Source organism: Ovis aries, chromosome 3, assembly GCF_016772045.2.
Source record: "Ovis aries strain OAR_USU_Benz2616 breed Rambouillet chromosome 3, ARS-UI_Ramb_v3.0, whole genome shotgun sequence".
Classification (NCBI taxonomy): domain Eukaryota; kingdom Metazoa; phylum Chordata; class Mammalia; order Artiodactyla; family Bovidae; genus Ovis; species Ovis aries.
The window spans coordinates 171,449,758-171,466,898 of NC_056056.1; the positions used below are offsets into that span (position 1 = coordinate 171,449,758).

A 17,141-nucleotide genomic window follows, 5' to 3' on the forward strand; every position below is an offset into this window, starting at 1 on the left:
GTTGTCTAAGTAATTAATAACAAAATAAAAATGTCAAGTGGTGTCTGGAAACCTTAGCTGGCTAAATAAATCTAGACAATACTTAATATGGTACTTTAGAACAAGTGTTTAATAAATATTTGTGGAATAAATGGACAATGAATTTACACTGAAAAAGGAGATTGAGAGTTTTTCAAGTTCTTGTAAAATTTGAGGCAATGTATTAAGAATATAACAGTTACCCTAAGATTGGGTCTTTTATTAAATATTTCAAGGTAGTCTTACAGATACAAAGCAGATTTTACTATTTCCTAATTATATCAGTTAGGCAAGAAGAGACTAAATAAAAAGCCTTTCAGAGTTACTCTAAAACTTTTGAGTTTTCTTTTGTTTGAAAGAGTCAGAGACATAGTTTTTAACAGTTCATATTTTAAGCTCAGCTTAAGCTTTCATCGGTTCTAGTTTTAAAAATTCATTCATCATGATTCACACTCAAACTAGTGCCATTTTATCTTTATTAGTTTAAAAAATTTATATATTTTCACTCCAAAGTCTGTTTTTCTCTCCTCAAAGCCTAAAACCCAGAGTTCTGACTGCCAATGAAGAATTTTGAAAGTGACAAAGCCATTTCTTCTGATAGTTAGAAAAAGTGAATGTACTTTCTTCTCTCCACTGTCACCACCGTAGCTTCTCAATAAGCCAATCTACTCTTTCTGGTTGTCAGACAGTCTTTGTTTTTAAATTATTTTGGTGATAATGCCAAGGTCAGCAGAACTGTTTAGTATACTTCTTGTGCCTGATAATAAAATTTTACAAAAGCATTAATTTTTTGATCAACTGAAAAAAGACAGTTAGCTCCTTCCACTGCTGTAATAGGACTTTCCACAGGAATGAAAAGAAACTAACTTCTGCTGTTACAAAACAGCAAATATTGTTATATTTTTTTGTATCATACCATGTAATGATGATTTCTTAGAAAAATTACCCATTCTCAAGTCATAATATTAAAAGCATTACTTTATATGCCAAGTAACTTATGCTCTTTTCTGTGAACCAAACTATTGATAGGTGAAATTCAGAATAAAAATACACAAAAAACCCATGTGTTAGAATATAGGAAATTAAGCTGTGTGATGTACTAAGTGAATAATTCACTTTCATTCTTCTGATACATCCAAGATTTGCAAAGATTATGAAAGGCAAAAAGTTTACATAAATCTATATCAAACTATACTAATTTGAAGTGTGAGATCAGTTTTCATTAGAAAGATTTGACTTTTGCTTACTCTTTATCAGGGCATTCATTAAACATAGGAAAGAAGTAAGAGGATAGAAAACTTGGTCACTTGGTTTAGCAGTTTTCTCAGATTGAAAAAATAACAATGAAACCTCCAGGGTTAAGAATTTCAAAGGAGGCTGCAAGACAGAGAAGATAGACCAAATCAGCTTACCACTTGAACCATTTTGAGATATCTGGCATATCTTGGATCCTTGGCTACAGTTAAGATATTTTCTGGTGTTACTTCACTTTCCTGTGGTCCAGAGTCTTGTAAACTGTTCTGCTGTAGAGAGCATGGTGTATAAATCTTTAGACAATTCACAAAAGGGGTCCATCATGTTACTTAAAAGGGATGTTTCTTTTTATTATTCTAAAGCAAACAATATCAGAAAAAATCATATTCTAAATGTAAATACCAATAATTTAATTACAGGATATATGTTCCCAAATATTTACAAATACTTAAATAAGATTGCAGAGGAAGTTACATGTAATGTCAACACTATATTGTTCCCACAAAAGTGCAAACATATTCAAGGCATTAAAAGCTAAAATTCTGCTTTACTTGTCCCTTGAGTATGGATACAAAACATGAATTATTGATGGACCTATTATTTCAATAAAACTTTTAATAAAGCTAGTAAAGCTATTTGATTTGTCAATTGTTCAACTCCAGTGGACAGAAAATCGGTTTTCTAGGTATCTATACCATCTACACAATTATACTTCTCATTCATTGAATAATCTTGTTCTAAGTGGATATGGCTATTCTAACATCTCTAAAGGCAAGGCCTGGAGAATTTGTGGAAGAGAAGCTCATTTCTCAAACAAAATTATGTTTATATATATTTCAGCTACTTATGGAATTATTAATATTCTCCAAAGAGTGGTTAAGATTATAAATACTACTTATAATGAAGAATTTGGGTAAAAATGGTTTCATCATATAGGCAGTTCTCAACTTTGCATGGTACCGTGTAAACGGTAACTCATCCAAACTGGAATCCTATCTTTATTTAAGTGCAAAGCCAAGACTGTCTGTATATAGTTCTTGATTTTCTATCAACTTAAACATTTATAGTAAGTCCACTTAGTGACTTACTGTATGTTAGCATTAAGGGTAGTTCCTTAACTGAATGATATCAATTTTATGTCTGCATATCTCTGTTGAAGTACAAATAAATAAAAAAATATCTTTCAGTATTCATAGCTATTAGAATATAAATTATATGTTAAGGTTTTCCCCCAGATAATTCAAATATAGATTAAATCTCTTTTAAATGCTGAAGCAAGTAAAATATCCCCAAATTCTTTAGGTTACTCCAGTTATATGACAGTGTCAAGTGTACAAAACTGCATATATGTGTGTGTGTGTAAATATGTATATACATATACACATTCATCTGTACAATGCATTAATTACAAAACATTGAAAACATTTAATTAAACAAAAAATTTCAACAAGACCCATGTATGCTTTTAAAAAAATAAGGACAATAAACTCATACAATAGCACAATGGAGCAAATGGTAATTACATATAAGACCACTAGATTTTAAAACTCAGCCTTTAACTTCAGCCTAATAACCAAGACCTCAACAAGGTTTAATTATATCAGGTCTTACACCTTTGCTATTTGTATGACCCATTAAATCTTCTATCGTATCTCTCAACTGTCCTTCATTTTATTCTGAAATTAATCTCAATCTGTACAATTAGATGTTCTACTGTGAGTAATGATAAGATCTGAACCATGAAATTAAAGGTGCAGAAAAATCAGTATGCAAACCTTGGGTCTTTGACTCATATATAGATTGGAGATTGCAATGAATGGATGACTTAAAAAAAAGTTCATGATTATCTTTTAACTGATAAGCAAGTTGACTGTAATGTCAATGGAAATTCTGTGTTAAGCAATACTTCAGTCCATTTCAAAATATTTTATATAAAATATACCAATTAAAAACAATGGAGAGAAATAAAGAGTTGATTTCAATATTAAGAACATACTGAACAGTTATATTAAGCCAATCAATACACAACTTTACCATATTTTTTAAATTCAGGAAGCCAACAGTACTTCATAAATCCTCCAATGAATTAATAACTATTTTTCAATAAAATTGCCAGAATATCAAGTAATTCTGAATTTTAGATATTCAGTTGTGATTAATCAATTTTTTGAGACTTTAAATAGGCAAGACCAACACAATTGTACAAGTTTTAAATACATATTATATATGGGCGTGCACAGTAACACCTGGAAAAGTTAATACTGAAAGTCAGATATCATTTTATAAATTTATAGAAATATAATAATGGCTAGTATCCACCAAAGAATACCTACTAGGTAGAATGGAAACATGTAATAGCTTTTACATATGCCTTGTTTTAGAAAAAGGATGGTTTATCTTTAATTGATAAAACCTTGTAAAGTTAAAACTCCTCTAAACATTTGAATTTATTTTTGTATATTATATATATTCCAGTGATCATCACAATGGAATTTGTTATATTAATTAAATGGATGTTAAATTTTCTAATACCTAATTGTTAAGTAAAGCGAAGTGAAGCAAAAGTCATTCAGTCATGTCTGACTCTTTGTAACCCCATAGACCTCTCTAGGCCAGAGAAGTCCATGGAAATCTCTAGGCCAGAATTCTGGAGTGGGTAGCCTTTCCCATCTCCAGGAGATCTTCCCAACCCAGGAATCAAACTGGGGTCTCCTGCACTGCAGGTGGATTCTTTACAACTGAGCTATCAGGGAAGGCCTAACTGTTAAGTAAACAGTCATCTAATTCATCCACCGAATATACAATATTTCTAAATTATAGCTCCTCCCACACAGAGCCTTGGACCACATGTGCTCAGTTGCTCAGTTGTGGCCGACTTTTTGTGATCCCATGGACTATAGCCCGCCAGACTCCTCTGTCCATGAAATTTTCCATGCAAGAATATGGAGTGAGTTATGTTTTATGAATTCAACACAGGTGCTAGAGACAGTGCAGTGTAGGAGATAAGAGATAGGATTCTTGACACCAGATTGTTTGGGTAAAAATTCTAGTTCTTACATTTATTGTCTGACCTTCAACAAGTTAACCTCTGTGTATCTCATTTGATATACCTGTAAAGTATTAATAGAACTTATAAAAGTATTTACTTCATAGGGCTGTTGTGAGAATTAAATGAGTTAATTTATAAAAAGCACTTAACACACCACATATACAGTCAGAAACCTTTACATGGGAGGTATTACAATCACAGTCAACATCATAATGATCTAAAAGATATCCCATAAAAAGTACCTCCAGGTACAAATGCAAAATTCCATATACATAGGAAGTCTGTTTGTTTGGTATTACTTGTTAGACCACCATTTTTGATTATCTTATTTTGGATTTTAATACCTCACTGAGATATACTAGCAATTATTCTACAATGAAGAATTTTTATTTCTTGAAATAAAAAGTAATACACAATTTAAATTTTTACAGTGCATAAATGAACATTAAAACATAAGAGCCAAACATAGAGTGCAGGCCTTACAAGGACGCTGATTTGAACAAATCAACTCCCCAAACACACTCTTTGAGACAAGTGGTATTTCTTAGATTAGGACCTCTCAAATTTCAAGAGCCTTCAAATCACATACGGATCTTATTAAAATGAAAATTCTGACTCAGTGGGTCTGGGGTGGAACCTGAGATTCTGTATTTCTAACAAGTTCTCAGGTAGGTTGCTGGCCCATGGAGCAGAGTTTTGGTAACAAAGAGTTAGATATTATCAGGGAATTATTGCTCATTATATTGTATATGATGAAGGCATTGTGGTTATACACGAAAATGTCAGAACTTTTCATAGATGCTCAGGGAATTATACATGGGTGAAAAGATATGATGCCTGGAATTCACTTCAGTGACAAAAAAAGACAGATGAAGCAATGCAACAAAATCTCAACTGGTGAATCCAGGTAACGGGCACTTGGTTAGTCATTGAACTATTCTATTTTTATTCATGTGTGAAAATGTCATACTAAAACATTTAAAAGACACATTTCTTACAAGAACCAAGAAAAAAATTTCCAGAGGGAACTTGAAGAAAGTAGTTATAGTCAAGATTATTCCTAGTCCTGTATAGGTCAAATTTCTGTTTTATAGGCAAGAAAAATATTAACTTCAGGAAACTGTTCAGAATAATAAAATGAAAAGCTAATAACTTTTTTCAAACTGTATTTTTTATCTTAAAGTTTAAAATATTATTAATCAAGTGCTATATTTTTATTTAGCTTCTTTATTTGAACCTGCAGATTTGGTCTATCTGGTTCACCCAAGAAGAGGTGCTCATGCTTCCCGGAACTTAATTACATACCTGTGATTGCTCTGAAGTGGCTTCAGAATGTGTTCCATTTGTGATCCTAGTGACATTTACAGGAGATACTTCAAATGTGACATCATCTAGGCCCGGGATAGATGATAACTGAGAGGAGAAAATTAATGTTGGTATATGAGGATAATATTAGATCTTTAAAGAGTAAGTTTCTAAGTATGTGTTGTGTTTCAAATAGTTTTCTTAAGTTTTAAAGCTATAGAAGTGGTTTCATAAAATCTCATCTTTGGTTGAAATTCTCCATGCCATAAACTACTTAAAAGTGAAAGGGATTGACAAATAAAATATTTTTGAAGAATTTTTCACTAATCTAATTTAGGTTGTCACCATTCTTTCTCAGGAATTATTATTTTTTTAATAAGGAATCCTGGTGTAAGGAATGAGAGCATGGGCTTTGGAGTCAGATTGCCAAGGTTTAAGTCACAACATATGTTGCTGCTGCTGCTGCTAAGTCGCTTCAGTCATGTCCGACTCTGTGCGACCCCATAGATGGCAGCCCACCAGGCTTCCCCATCCCTGAGATTCTCCAGGCAAGAACACTGGAGTGGATTGCCACTTCCTTCTCCAATGCATGAAAGTAAAAAGTGAAAGTGAAGTCGCTCAGTCGTGCCCGACTCTTGGCGACCCCATGGACTGCAGCCTACCAGGCTCCTCTGTCCATGGATTTTCCAGGCAAGAGTACTGGAGTGGGGTGCCACTGCCTTCTCCGACAACATATGTAACCCTGTGCAAATCTTCCTAGGCCTCAATTTTCTCACCTGTACAGTGGGGGATAAGAAAACTTACATCCCAAATTTGTAAAAAGATTTTGATTAAATATATTTTGTTCCCCTTCAAAATGTGCTCTGTAGCACATTTTAAGTTTGAATAATCTGGGAAATGAGAAAACTCTTGCCACATGTTAACATATGATGCAGCTTATTCTTTTCTTCTTTCTTTAGTAATATCACTTTATGTTACTACAATGTGTTAGTTTCCATACATAAAAAATGAGCATGATGTCAGTGGTTAAGCATTTTAGGTTGGATTTCCAAGATCCATGCAAACATTCTTTTCTGATTTCATTCTGGTATCAGTGACACACATCTGTCAAATGTTTGGCTAACTTTAAGGAATTAACTCTATGGTCATGGAAATAATTAAGGTTAACCTGTCCACATGGCAACTTAACTTGTGACCGTGGACTCTAACTTAAGAATTCCACAAACATTAAAATAATATACATATTCATAATAAAGAATAATGAAAAAAACAATGGCAATAAGATCTAAAGCAACAATATTCATTGAAAACTGTTGACTGATGACAGTATTTAGCACATTGGCTATGGCCCTAATAGTTTCAAGTGGGTATGGCTGCTAAGAAACTATTTTGAACATGTTCAAGGCCAAATATCCTAAATTACAAGCTAAAGAAATGTTCCGAGGGAAATACAGTAGCTGAAGACCACAGGAAGATGTAAAAGCATAAATCAGACATTCTGATCCCTATGCTAGAAGATATTAGTAATTTCACTTCCTTCAGTTCAGTTCAGTCACTCAGTCGTGTCCAACTCTTGGCAAGCCCATGGATTATAAATAGTCAATAAATATTTTTTCAGGTCAGTTTTTTTTGATAACAGAACAAAGTCACAAAAATATATTAGCATCTCCATTATTTTATATACAAGAAAAGCACACAAAACCTGCAAGCTTTCAAACTGAAACAACCTTCTATTTTTGCTTTTATATGACAGTTACCTTTTGTGATATCTGACATCAGAACTGGTACTACTCACTAGCATTTAATATATTTACAAATGGAAAATAGCTGAGATTTTCTCCAAATTTTGTTCTGGAGACATGTAAAGTTTTACAGAACTTTTTCCTGTGTTATCAATGACTACTATTAAGATAATTGTGAGTTTTCCATTAAATGAAGCAAACTATACAACATTCAATTTGTTAACATGTTACTCATTATGTTTCTGATTAAATAATGAAAGAAACCTTGACCCACGTGTATATTTAAACAGACTCAGTTACTGGTTCATAATGAAGATTATTTCCTTTGCAATTATAATAAATTAAACAAATGAAAGCACTGCACCACATCATGGATGCAGGAGCTAAATTGAATTCATTCCTAAATACAATTAAAGTTAAATGCAACTGAGAAAGTTGCTATATGTACAGCAAGTTTATCCTATAAATTATTCAGAAATACAAACCTTTGCATCTAAAATATTGAGAGTTGTTTCAATTTGCTGGATTCGAAGAGAAAGGTCTGCTAGTTTCTGAAAAAGAAAGAGTAGAAACAAAAGGATAAAGTTAAAAACTATGGTTAAAATATTTGTGATTTTCTAAGATACTACTCTCTTATTTACAAGAGTAAGAATTGAAACTCAAGTATTCAATTATCTTTATTAGGATGTTTCATGGTTATTTTATAAAACTGTATTCATAGAGAAGCTGTTACATTTTCAGTCTTATGAAACTCATTATCAGAGCCACAATCAATCACTGGGACCAGAATGTAAACTCCTCTGAAGACAGAGTTTTTTATTCACTGTTATACCCCTTGTGACCAGAGCAGTACTTGACACTTAACAGAAGCCTGATAATTACTTGTTGCTGAATGAAGGAATTCTTCATAGAACACAGGATTAAAAACTAGCCCCAAACAGAAAGGAGCAGGGTCTGCCTTTGTATATCACTTAAACACAGAAATATATACAACTAGTCCCAAATTCAAACTTTCCAAGTTTGAAAAGAAGATGAAATTGGAAGATAAGTAGTTAATGTTGGGAAGAATTAAAACAGAGGAAAAAAAAAAGAATACTAAAAAAGCAAAAGGAATCAACCAACCATTAAAACCCAAGATAAACTAGAAGCAAGAGCTTACCATGCTCTAGTTATTCTGTACCATTAAATTAGCCATATATATGTGTTGTGTGTTAGTCGCTCGGTCATGTCTATTTGCGACCTCATGGACTGTAACCTGCGAGGCTCCTCTGTCTGTGGGATTCTCCAGGCAAGAATACTGGAGTGGGTTGCCATGTTCTTCTCCATTTTAAAGTATGCACTTGATATCATTTATAATCCCATATGTTTTATTTTATGCATTTAAAAACATTAATTTCATTTCACTAGACTGCCAAAGGATCCATGGCAAAATTAAGAACCTCTGCTTTTCAAAGATTATTCAGCATAATAAATGTTTTTGAGTCTGTTCCCATGTAATTACTGTTATAATACACATAAATATGTACTTTCTAAAATGCCACTGTCCCTTGACAAAATACACCTGGTTTCATCTACGGGCTGCTAAAGCGCATTTCTATGATGTTTATGTCGTCTGCATTTTCCTTCTAAACTCCTAGACCACCAGAAAGCAGGTTTCTTAGTCTTGGCTCTATAGACTGAGCTCAATTGACCGGCTCTATTTGGGGCTGGATAATTCTTTGTTGTAAAGGTCTATCCTGTGCACCATAGGATAGTTAGCAGAATCTCTGACCTCTACCCACTAATTGCCACAAAAATTCCCCAACTGCAACAATGAAAAATGTTTCTAGACATTGCCAAATGTTCCCTGGTTGAGAACTACTACTCTGAAGTGTAGATGACTATGGATATAAGTAACATGATCAATAACAGTAACTGTCCCCACCTTTGAAAGTTTCAGCAGAGAGGAAACAGAAAGGTATGTCTACTTTCCCATCCATCCTCTTCATAAGTATTTAAAGCAAACCTGAAATATCTTGAGTTGGGACAACAGGGGAATTTACAAGGTTCCTAGTTTTTCAGATAAAGTTGAAGAGTTCTTGATGCACCACCTACTTATTTGCAAGGCAGTGCATTTTACTCAAGTGGAAAAAAAAAGAGGAAGAAATATGGAGCTAAAAGTTGAACATGGGAAAAAAAAGCACTGTGGGACTTCAGGTTTGTAAAATATCCCATTTGCAGATCCGGTTCTTTAAAAGAGAAACAATAAGTCATTTTGGGTTGAGTATGTCCTAGAAGCCAGAGAGGGAAGCAACTGATGGTTTTACTAAGCTTCATCTGACACTTAAATCCAGCAGTTGTAAAAGTTTTAAAAGCAGTTGTAAAAGTTATAGCAGTAAATAGGGTTTTCAGCAAAACCTTATTTGGTTTAAGGTGAAGTCTGATGGTGGGCCTAAAAATTGGACATAAAAGATAAGCACTAAATTTTTTTTTTAGGTCATGTGAAAATTCTCAGAGCTTTTGCTTGTATTTAAAGTTGTTGTTTTTTTTTTTTAAAGAAATGTTTTACAATATTTAGAAATGACTAAAATCCCAGTATTCTAGGCATGTTACAAGTCTGAGTCAAATATACCTGATTGCCCTGCTTGCTGAATACCTTTAACTTTAAAATTTACAATAAGGTTAAACTTCCACTCAGTCTTATCTGTGCTATGCGCAGAACTTGAGCTGTTCTCCACGTACTTCCTATTTAAAATTTGTAATCCCTGTCCCCGTGGACTGCCACAAGATTTTGATGATTAGGACCAGAATAGAAATGCTTACTGGAGACTTGTGAGGGAAGAGGAGACAGACCCTGAGTAACTCTGTAACTTGGGTCAGATTCAACTGCTTTCCTTTCTCCATCTTGTAACTTTTCTACTATCCTGGTTCTAGTCATTAGAAGAGTTACAAAGTAGTTCAGTATCCAGAAAGTTTTTTAAAAGCTAACTTCTTCACTTTTCTCTTTATCAAAGAATTCTAAAACCAGTATTAGTGATGAAGAAAGACCCCTATTGATTTCAAATTTAATTTTCATTTGAGTTTAGCTGTGACTGAAGATACTGTTTGGGTTTGGTTCAAAGCAGATTAAGTGAAAAAGTTAAAACAAAAAAACCCCCAAGAGCCTCTCCTCTCACAAAAAAAACCAAACAAACCAAAACCCACCAGGTTTTCTTTTCCCTCCAGTTCACTTTAAGTTCAAAAAGTAATAGCTGAAGTTTAATTTTTTTTTTTTTTTGGAGGGAAACAGAGTGGTTTTGGTCCTTGTTTAAGGCTTTAACTAAACAAAGACCACAGGTTTAATAGCTGCTATAAACAAATAACAACCCAGTTTGGAAACTGATCTTAACTTGGGAGAAAATGGCCCTTCATGTATGAATATGTATATTATATCCCTGGAGTTTATCATATAAAAGACATTTTATTAAATAGAAATGGCATGGTAAAGAAGAGAACACAAATCTAAAAACTAAATTTTGAAATAGCTATAAAGAAGACAGTGTAATCTCTCACTTGAAAATGATATAAACATGCCTCTTATTCAATTAGATGGTGCAACAGAACAGAAGATTGCAACCAGGTAACAGATCAGAATTGGAATCCCAGCTCTTACTTTCTAGCTGTTTGAATGTAGGCAAGTAGCTACTGCAGCTATAAATACTATGCCCTCAAATATATGAAGAGTGCATGAATAAATGACTAAGTAAATGATTTAAGCCTTTCTACATCTCAGTTTCTGTGTTTCTAGAAAAGAGATAATTGGACCTTTCTTAAAGGTCTGGGCTGTGATAATTAAGTACACGTAAAGCACTTAGCACAATGCCTAGCACAGAATAAGTACACAATAAATATTATTGTCATCACACCAAGTAAAAAGTCTACAATTGACATAAACATCCAAGATGAATGCTACAAGCTGAATTCTAAATGAGTGACAGTCAATCCTAAATTACCATCCATTAAGGAGAAAAAGGCAATTAGCTACTTTTAAATTTCATGAATTTTTGTCAACAAAGTTTTTTCTGGGGTTCAAGGAAGCAGCAGGAAATAGTGATATAGTCAAAACAGTTGGAGGGGGGTAGTTGAGAGAGGAACAGAAGGGAGGAAAGAATGAATCATGACGCTTTGATAATGGATAAGCAATCAACAAGATAGTTTTTGTTATACTCTATCTGTATGTGTGCTCAGTTGTGTCCAATTCTTTGAGGCTCAACTCTCAGAGACCTGACCCTTTGATACCCTGTGGACTGAAGCCCATCAGGCTCCTCTGTCCGTGAGATACTTTGGGCAAGAATACTGGAGTGGGTTGCTATTTTCTTCCTCCAGGGGATCTTCCCCACCTAGGGATCAAACCTGCGTCTCCCGTTTCCTGCACTGCTAGCAGATTCAGCTGAGCCATCGGGGATTCCCCACAGAAGGGGTATTTAATTTTGAGTGGTCACTGACCTTTTGTAAAGTAGAATTTGCAAGCTTATGGAGAAATACTGTCCTATCTGTGTGGGAATTTTCTCTAGCCTATGGACTGAGCACAATGATTTTAATATATTAAAGTATATATAAGTGTATCCTGTTCTTAACACAGAATAATGGCCCCAAGGACATCTATATTCCTACACTTTATAGGCAGCAACCATCCCTCTATGAACAGTCTCATTCAAAGACTGGATCGTGGGGGATACTCAAATGATGAACAGTAATTTCAGCACTCAGGTAGTTCATGACCCCAAAGTGGAGCCCTAAGGTTTTACATGATCCTCAAGTATTAAACAAAACTGATCAAGAACACCTTTTGGTTTTAGATCACTGTCCCACTTCTTTGTCCTCTTTTTCTCCTTTCTTCAAACCAATTTCAAGTCATGCTTCCCATTTTCCTTCCCACTCTCTTTTAGTTTTTTGTTAAGACAGGTGTCCCTGGATATGGTACCTAACCTGTCACTGGGCTGTGTGTGCATGCTATTGTTTCCGACCCTTTGCGACCCCATGAACTGTGGCCCACCAGGCTCCTCTATCCACGGGATTTCCCAGGCAAGAATACTGGAGTGGGTTGCCATTTCCTAGTCCAGGGGATCTTCCCTACCCAGGTATCAAGCCCATGTCTCCTGCACTGGCAGACAGACTCTTTTACCACTGTGCCACCTGGGTCATTGGGTTACTTGATCCTTAATTCACAACTCATTTGCAGAAAGTATTTTTACTTCTATCATGATATTTGATGCCCAAGTTATGTTTCTAGGCTACCTCCCCAATCATCTTTTCCATGAAGCAATGTAACATAATTTTAATAGAAACTGAAACAGTATATATTTAAAATGCAATCCTTAGGGTAAGAGAAACTTCAAAATTAAAAAAAAGAAGTTTTTGTGAAATCTGGGAACTGCTTTTGTTGTTTAATCACAATAAACCTTACTGAACTATTTCACAAAGCCTCCAGAAAGTTCATTCAGCAGAGATGAGCTGTAGGAACTGACGGTAATAGAATCAAAGAGGATTTAAGCTATGTCAACACAATAACTGGGGGACAAGAGGTCATAGTACATGACTGCATACACCATAATTCTTACTTTACTCATTTGTTACCTTCTAAAGTGCAAGGTGACATTGGGCCACTCATTCAACCAGTATCAAAGGACCTACCTCCTCACAAACTGTAGAAAAGCGGTTGAGGAACTGTACAGTGTGCACCACAAACTGGTTTAGAAAAGCCACCGTTCTTTTCTGTTGAATAGCTGGCACCTGTTTTACGTAAAAATAAACATGATCCGTACAGGCCGAAACGTACAGCACGAAATCACCTTGATATTAATAATAAGGAGGCGTTCTCCTGTGTGATAGTTACTGGAAGTACTGCGAATAGTCATTAACTTGTTTTCCTAAACTGTGGGGGTGGGGTGTCCAAAATGACAGAGGCTGCAAAGTTTGAGAACGGGTTCTGGATTCACAGATGCGAACTTTCGCAGGTAAAGGGAACACACACAAACACACGAAAAACTGGAAGGGCCAAATATAAAAGAGGTCGGAACAGGTAAGAGTTCTTACCCTTGAACATAAGAACTCGTGACTCGGGAAGGGAAGGAGAGGAGAGGCAAACTACTCCCGCCCCACCTTAGAAGGCTCGGGAAGGACCCATTTTTAAGGTGAACTGTGGAACCCTCCCTCCCAAGAGAGGGGGAAGACACGCACAGGCCAGGGTTGGGCAGAGTGGTGGGGTCTTTCTGGGAACCCAGAGTCCCTTCCCCATCCTCCTCCCAGGTCGCCGAAATCCAACTCCATCTTTACAAACCTTAGTTAGGTCTATGCCTGAGCCCATGAGAGGAAGCCCATCCTCATCCATCTCCTCAGCGGGCGGGGGACTCAGGGCTCACCCCCAAACCCCTCCCCAGCCAGGCCCGCCCAACGCGGTAATAGCGTCCGAACGCCTCTCCTAGTCCACGCCTCCGGGTCCGGGGAAACGCCGGAAGGAAACGCCTCCTCCCGCCAATCACTCGGCGCCTTCCAGAGAGCCGGCCCATTCGCACGGCATTCTGGGAATGGTAGTTCCAGCTCCGGATTGTGACGTCAAACAAGGCGGGGTCGGGTGGAGCAAGGCTGTAGTCTAGCAGTCTTAACTACCTACCTCCAGTCTGGCCCCACTCCAAAATAAAAAAGTAAACCGTGGGGTCTGTTTGAGTTTATCCCTGCTTAGTCTGGTGTGTTATATATGCAGCTAAGTTATTCGTTAATTAAAAAAAAAAAAGTGCCAGATACTATGCTAGGCCTTGTGGTGAATACAAAGATTGAATGAGGTTTAGCATATGTATCTATAGAGAAAACTATGCATTGGAGAAGGAAATGGCAACCCACTCCAGTGTTCTTGCCTGGAGAATCCCAGGGATGGGGGAGCCTGGTTGGCTGCCGTCTATCGGGTTGCACAGAGTCGGACACGACTGAGGCGACTTAGCAGCAGCAGCAGTAGAGAACTATAGAAACGTTATCCTAAGTCGGACGATTGACAAAAAAAAATTTTTTAAGTGCTCTTTAAAAAAGAAAAGAAATATAATGCTATGAGATGTAATTTCTAGTTAACAGAAAAGTGGGAGTGTCTCTCCATCTCCTAGGATCCTTGATCATTACTGTTCATCAATCATCCATAGCTCCTGACAGCAGTGCCACTCACAACTTAAGTGAATTTCCAGGGCTGTTAAAGACAATATCTAGAAGTTTTGGACAACTGCCAGAAATCCTGTGGAATATATAATCCTTCCTCTAGAGTTTCTCTCATTGGATTTCACTTATTGTACTAAATTCTGGAGACAAAGCAAGTAAATTGTAATGAATACTGATTTGAAGAGTCAGGCATTTGAAATGCCACCTGCATATAGCCATTAAATTAAAAAGTCTTTAAGAATCTTTTAATAGTTATCTTTGTTTTCATAGCAGATAACTAGAAAGTCACTTTTATCATGAGTCAGTTCTTAGGTAGGGGAAATGAGAAGACTGTGTTCCTATTTCTTTGTTTTTCTTTCTGCTCTGCTTCAGGATGAACAATTAGAGGAGTATAGTATTGGTTCAGCATAGTGGGAAAATAAATTTAAATACCCCCTACCCTGCTCCCCACTTCCCCCAGGAGTGATGCTGTGCTTAGATCTCTCAGATGTGTCCGATTCGTTGTGACCCCATAGACTGTAGCCAGCCAGGCTTCTCTGTCTGTGGGGATTCTCCAGGCAAGAATAGTGGATTGCCATGCACTTCTCCAGTGGATCTTTCCAACCCAGGGGTCGAACCCAGGTCTTCTGCATTGCAGGCAGATTCTTTACCATTGAGCCACCACGGAAGCCCAAGAATATAGGACTGGGTAGCCTATGCCTTCTCCAGGGGATCCTTCTGACCCAGGAATCGAACCAGGGTCTCCTGCATTGCAAGCGGATTCAATCATCTTTTGGGATTTGGTTAAGTAAAGGAATTCTAGCCTCTTTATTCATTCTAGGCTAGATATAACCTAACCTAGTGAAGAATCCATTGTTTTAGGCTCCTTCTCTTAATTGTGCCTACAAAGTTGGGTTGTAGGCTTTTGTAGGCAGTAGTCCCTAAAAAGTGGATTACCTCAGGAGAAGATATCTGGATATATTTACAGTTGGGGGGTGCCCAATAAAACAGCATATAGCCTAATGATTAAGAAAACTTGCTTAGTAGGGGGGAGGTCCTTTTGCTATGTTGTACCCTGGGACTTTAACTTATGTAGTTGATGAGTGATGATTGAATGGTAATTACCATTGAAAGAATGTTACTTATGTTTCCCAAGAGAAGGGGACCCGTGATGCCACACAGGTTGTAGGGGAAACACCAAATTTTGGTTGGGAGGAAGACAGAAGCAAAAGCCAGGGGAAAGCCTATTCCATATCCTTTATTGTGACTTCTGTGGTTGAAAGGCAAGGCAGGACAGGAGAAGCAAGTGAAGGCTGGCTGGTGTGAATAATTCGAGTGGGTTTAGGGCACAGGAGTTGTCCCTTTTGTCTGTACCTTGCCCTGGGTTAAATTATGGCAGGGGAAATATTGGCTTGGTGTAAAAGTTTAGATAAGGAGGTGGTTGGGGGTAATGGTCTCAGATTGGTTGGTTTGTGTAGGAAAAACGTGCTTACAAGTAAATTGTTTGACTAACTTTGGGAATTAGCTAGTCCTGGTAGATGCTTGTCTTTCCCAGGATCTTTAAGTTCACATATGTCAGAGCTTCAGGGATACAGAAATTTATATATATATATACACACACATAAATATAGTGTTATATATACAGTTACATATATTTATGTATAATTATACATATAATTAACATAAGTTTATGTGATGAATATGTGCTAAAAAGACAATGACAGAATCCAAGAAAACACAGAACACTCACCTTTCAGGTAACAGTTTCAGAAAGGTACCTCATTTCTGGATCTAGAGCCTTATTCAGTTTCTCAAGAAGTGATCAGAGGGGAAGGAGTAGCTGCCTGGCTATGGAAACCATGGGGAGGGTATTTAGGAGACAGAGTCTTATCATCCCTTATCCAGACTCTCAATTAAGCCTCCTGTTTTAATAACTCCTAAAACATTGCTTTGCCAACAAAGGTCTGTCTAGTCAAGGCTACGGTTTTTCCAGTAGTCATGTACGGATGTGAGGGTTGGACTGTGAAGAAAGCTGAGCACCAAAGAATTGATGCTTTTGAACTGTGGTGTTGGAGAAGACTCTTGAGAGGCCCTTGGACTGCAAGGAGATCCAACCAGTCCATTCTAAAGGAGATCGGTCCTGAGTGTTCTTTGGAAGGACTGATGGTAAAGCTGAAACTCCAGTACTTTGGCCACCTCATGCGAAGAGTTGACTCATTGGAAAAGACTGATGCTGGGAGGGATTGGGGGCAGGAGGAGAAGGGAACGACAGAGGATGAGATGTCTGGATGGCATCACCGACTCAATGGATATGAGTCTGAGTGAACTCCGGGAGTTGGTGATGGACAGGGAGGCCTGGCGTGCTGCAATTCATGGGGTCGCAAAGAGTCGGACACGACTGAGCAACTGAACTGAACTGAAAACATTGCACCCCACTTCTGAAGAACTGGTGCCCCCCATCGAAGTGTCTTCTAAACTGTCACTTCTCTTTTAGTCCACAGAGCAACTTGCTTTCATCACTCATTTGATACCTAACACATTGTGACCATGTGGTATTGTTAACCTCTTTGTAATTTCCTTGAGATCACAGGCCGGTTTCAATTTCTTTGTTGTTGTTGTTCAGTTGCTCAGTC

The 17,141-nt window shown here is 36.8% G+C and overlaps 1 protein-coding gene across 3 annotated transcripts in view; it reads right to left on the reverse strand.

The window, feature by feature from the left end:
- WASHC3 (WASH complex subunit 3) overlaps positions 1–13,739 on the reverse strand; it is a 56,126-nt gene extending 42,387 nt beyond the window's left edge. The window contains exons 1-5 of one of the 3 annotated variants that reach the window (XM_012174918.4): positions 13,667–13,739; positions 13,021–13,119; positions 7,854–7,919; positions 5,627–5,734; positions 1,431–1,538 (exon numbers count right to left, since the gene is read on the reverse strand). In XM_012174918.4, coding sequence (XP_012030308.1) covers positions 1,431–1,538; positions 5,627–5,734; positions 7,854–7,919; positions 13,021–13,119; positions 13,667–13,717 — 432 coding nt within the window. In that variant the 5' untranslated portion in view covers positions 13,718–13,739. Of the gene's footprint in view, positions 1–1,430; positions 1,542–5,626; positions 5,735–7,853; positions 7,920–13,020; positions 13,120–13,666 lie in introns of all 3 variants that reach the window. The other 2 variants (XM_004006671.5, XM_060413134.1) reach the window with 2 other exon arrangements.
- Between the last annotated feature and the right edge of the window lie 3,402 nt (positions 13,740–17,141).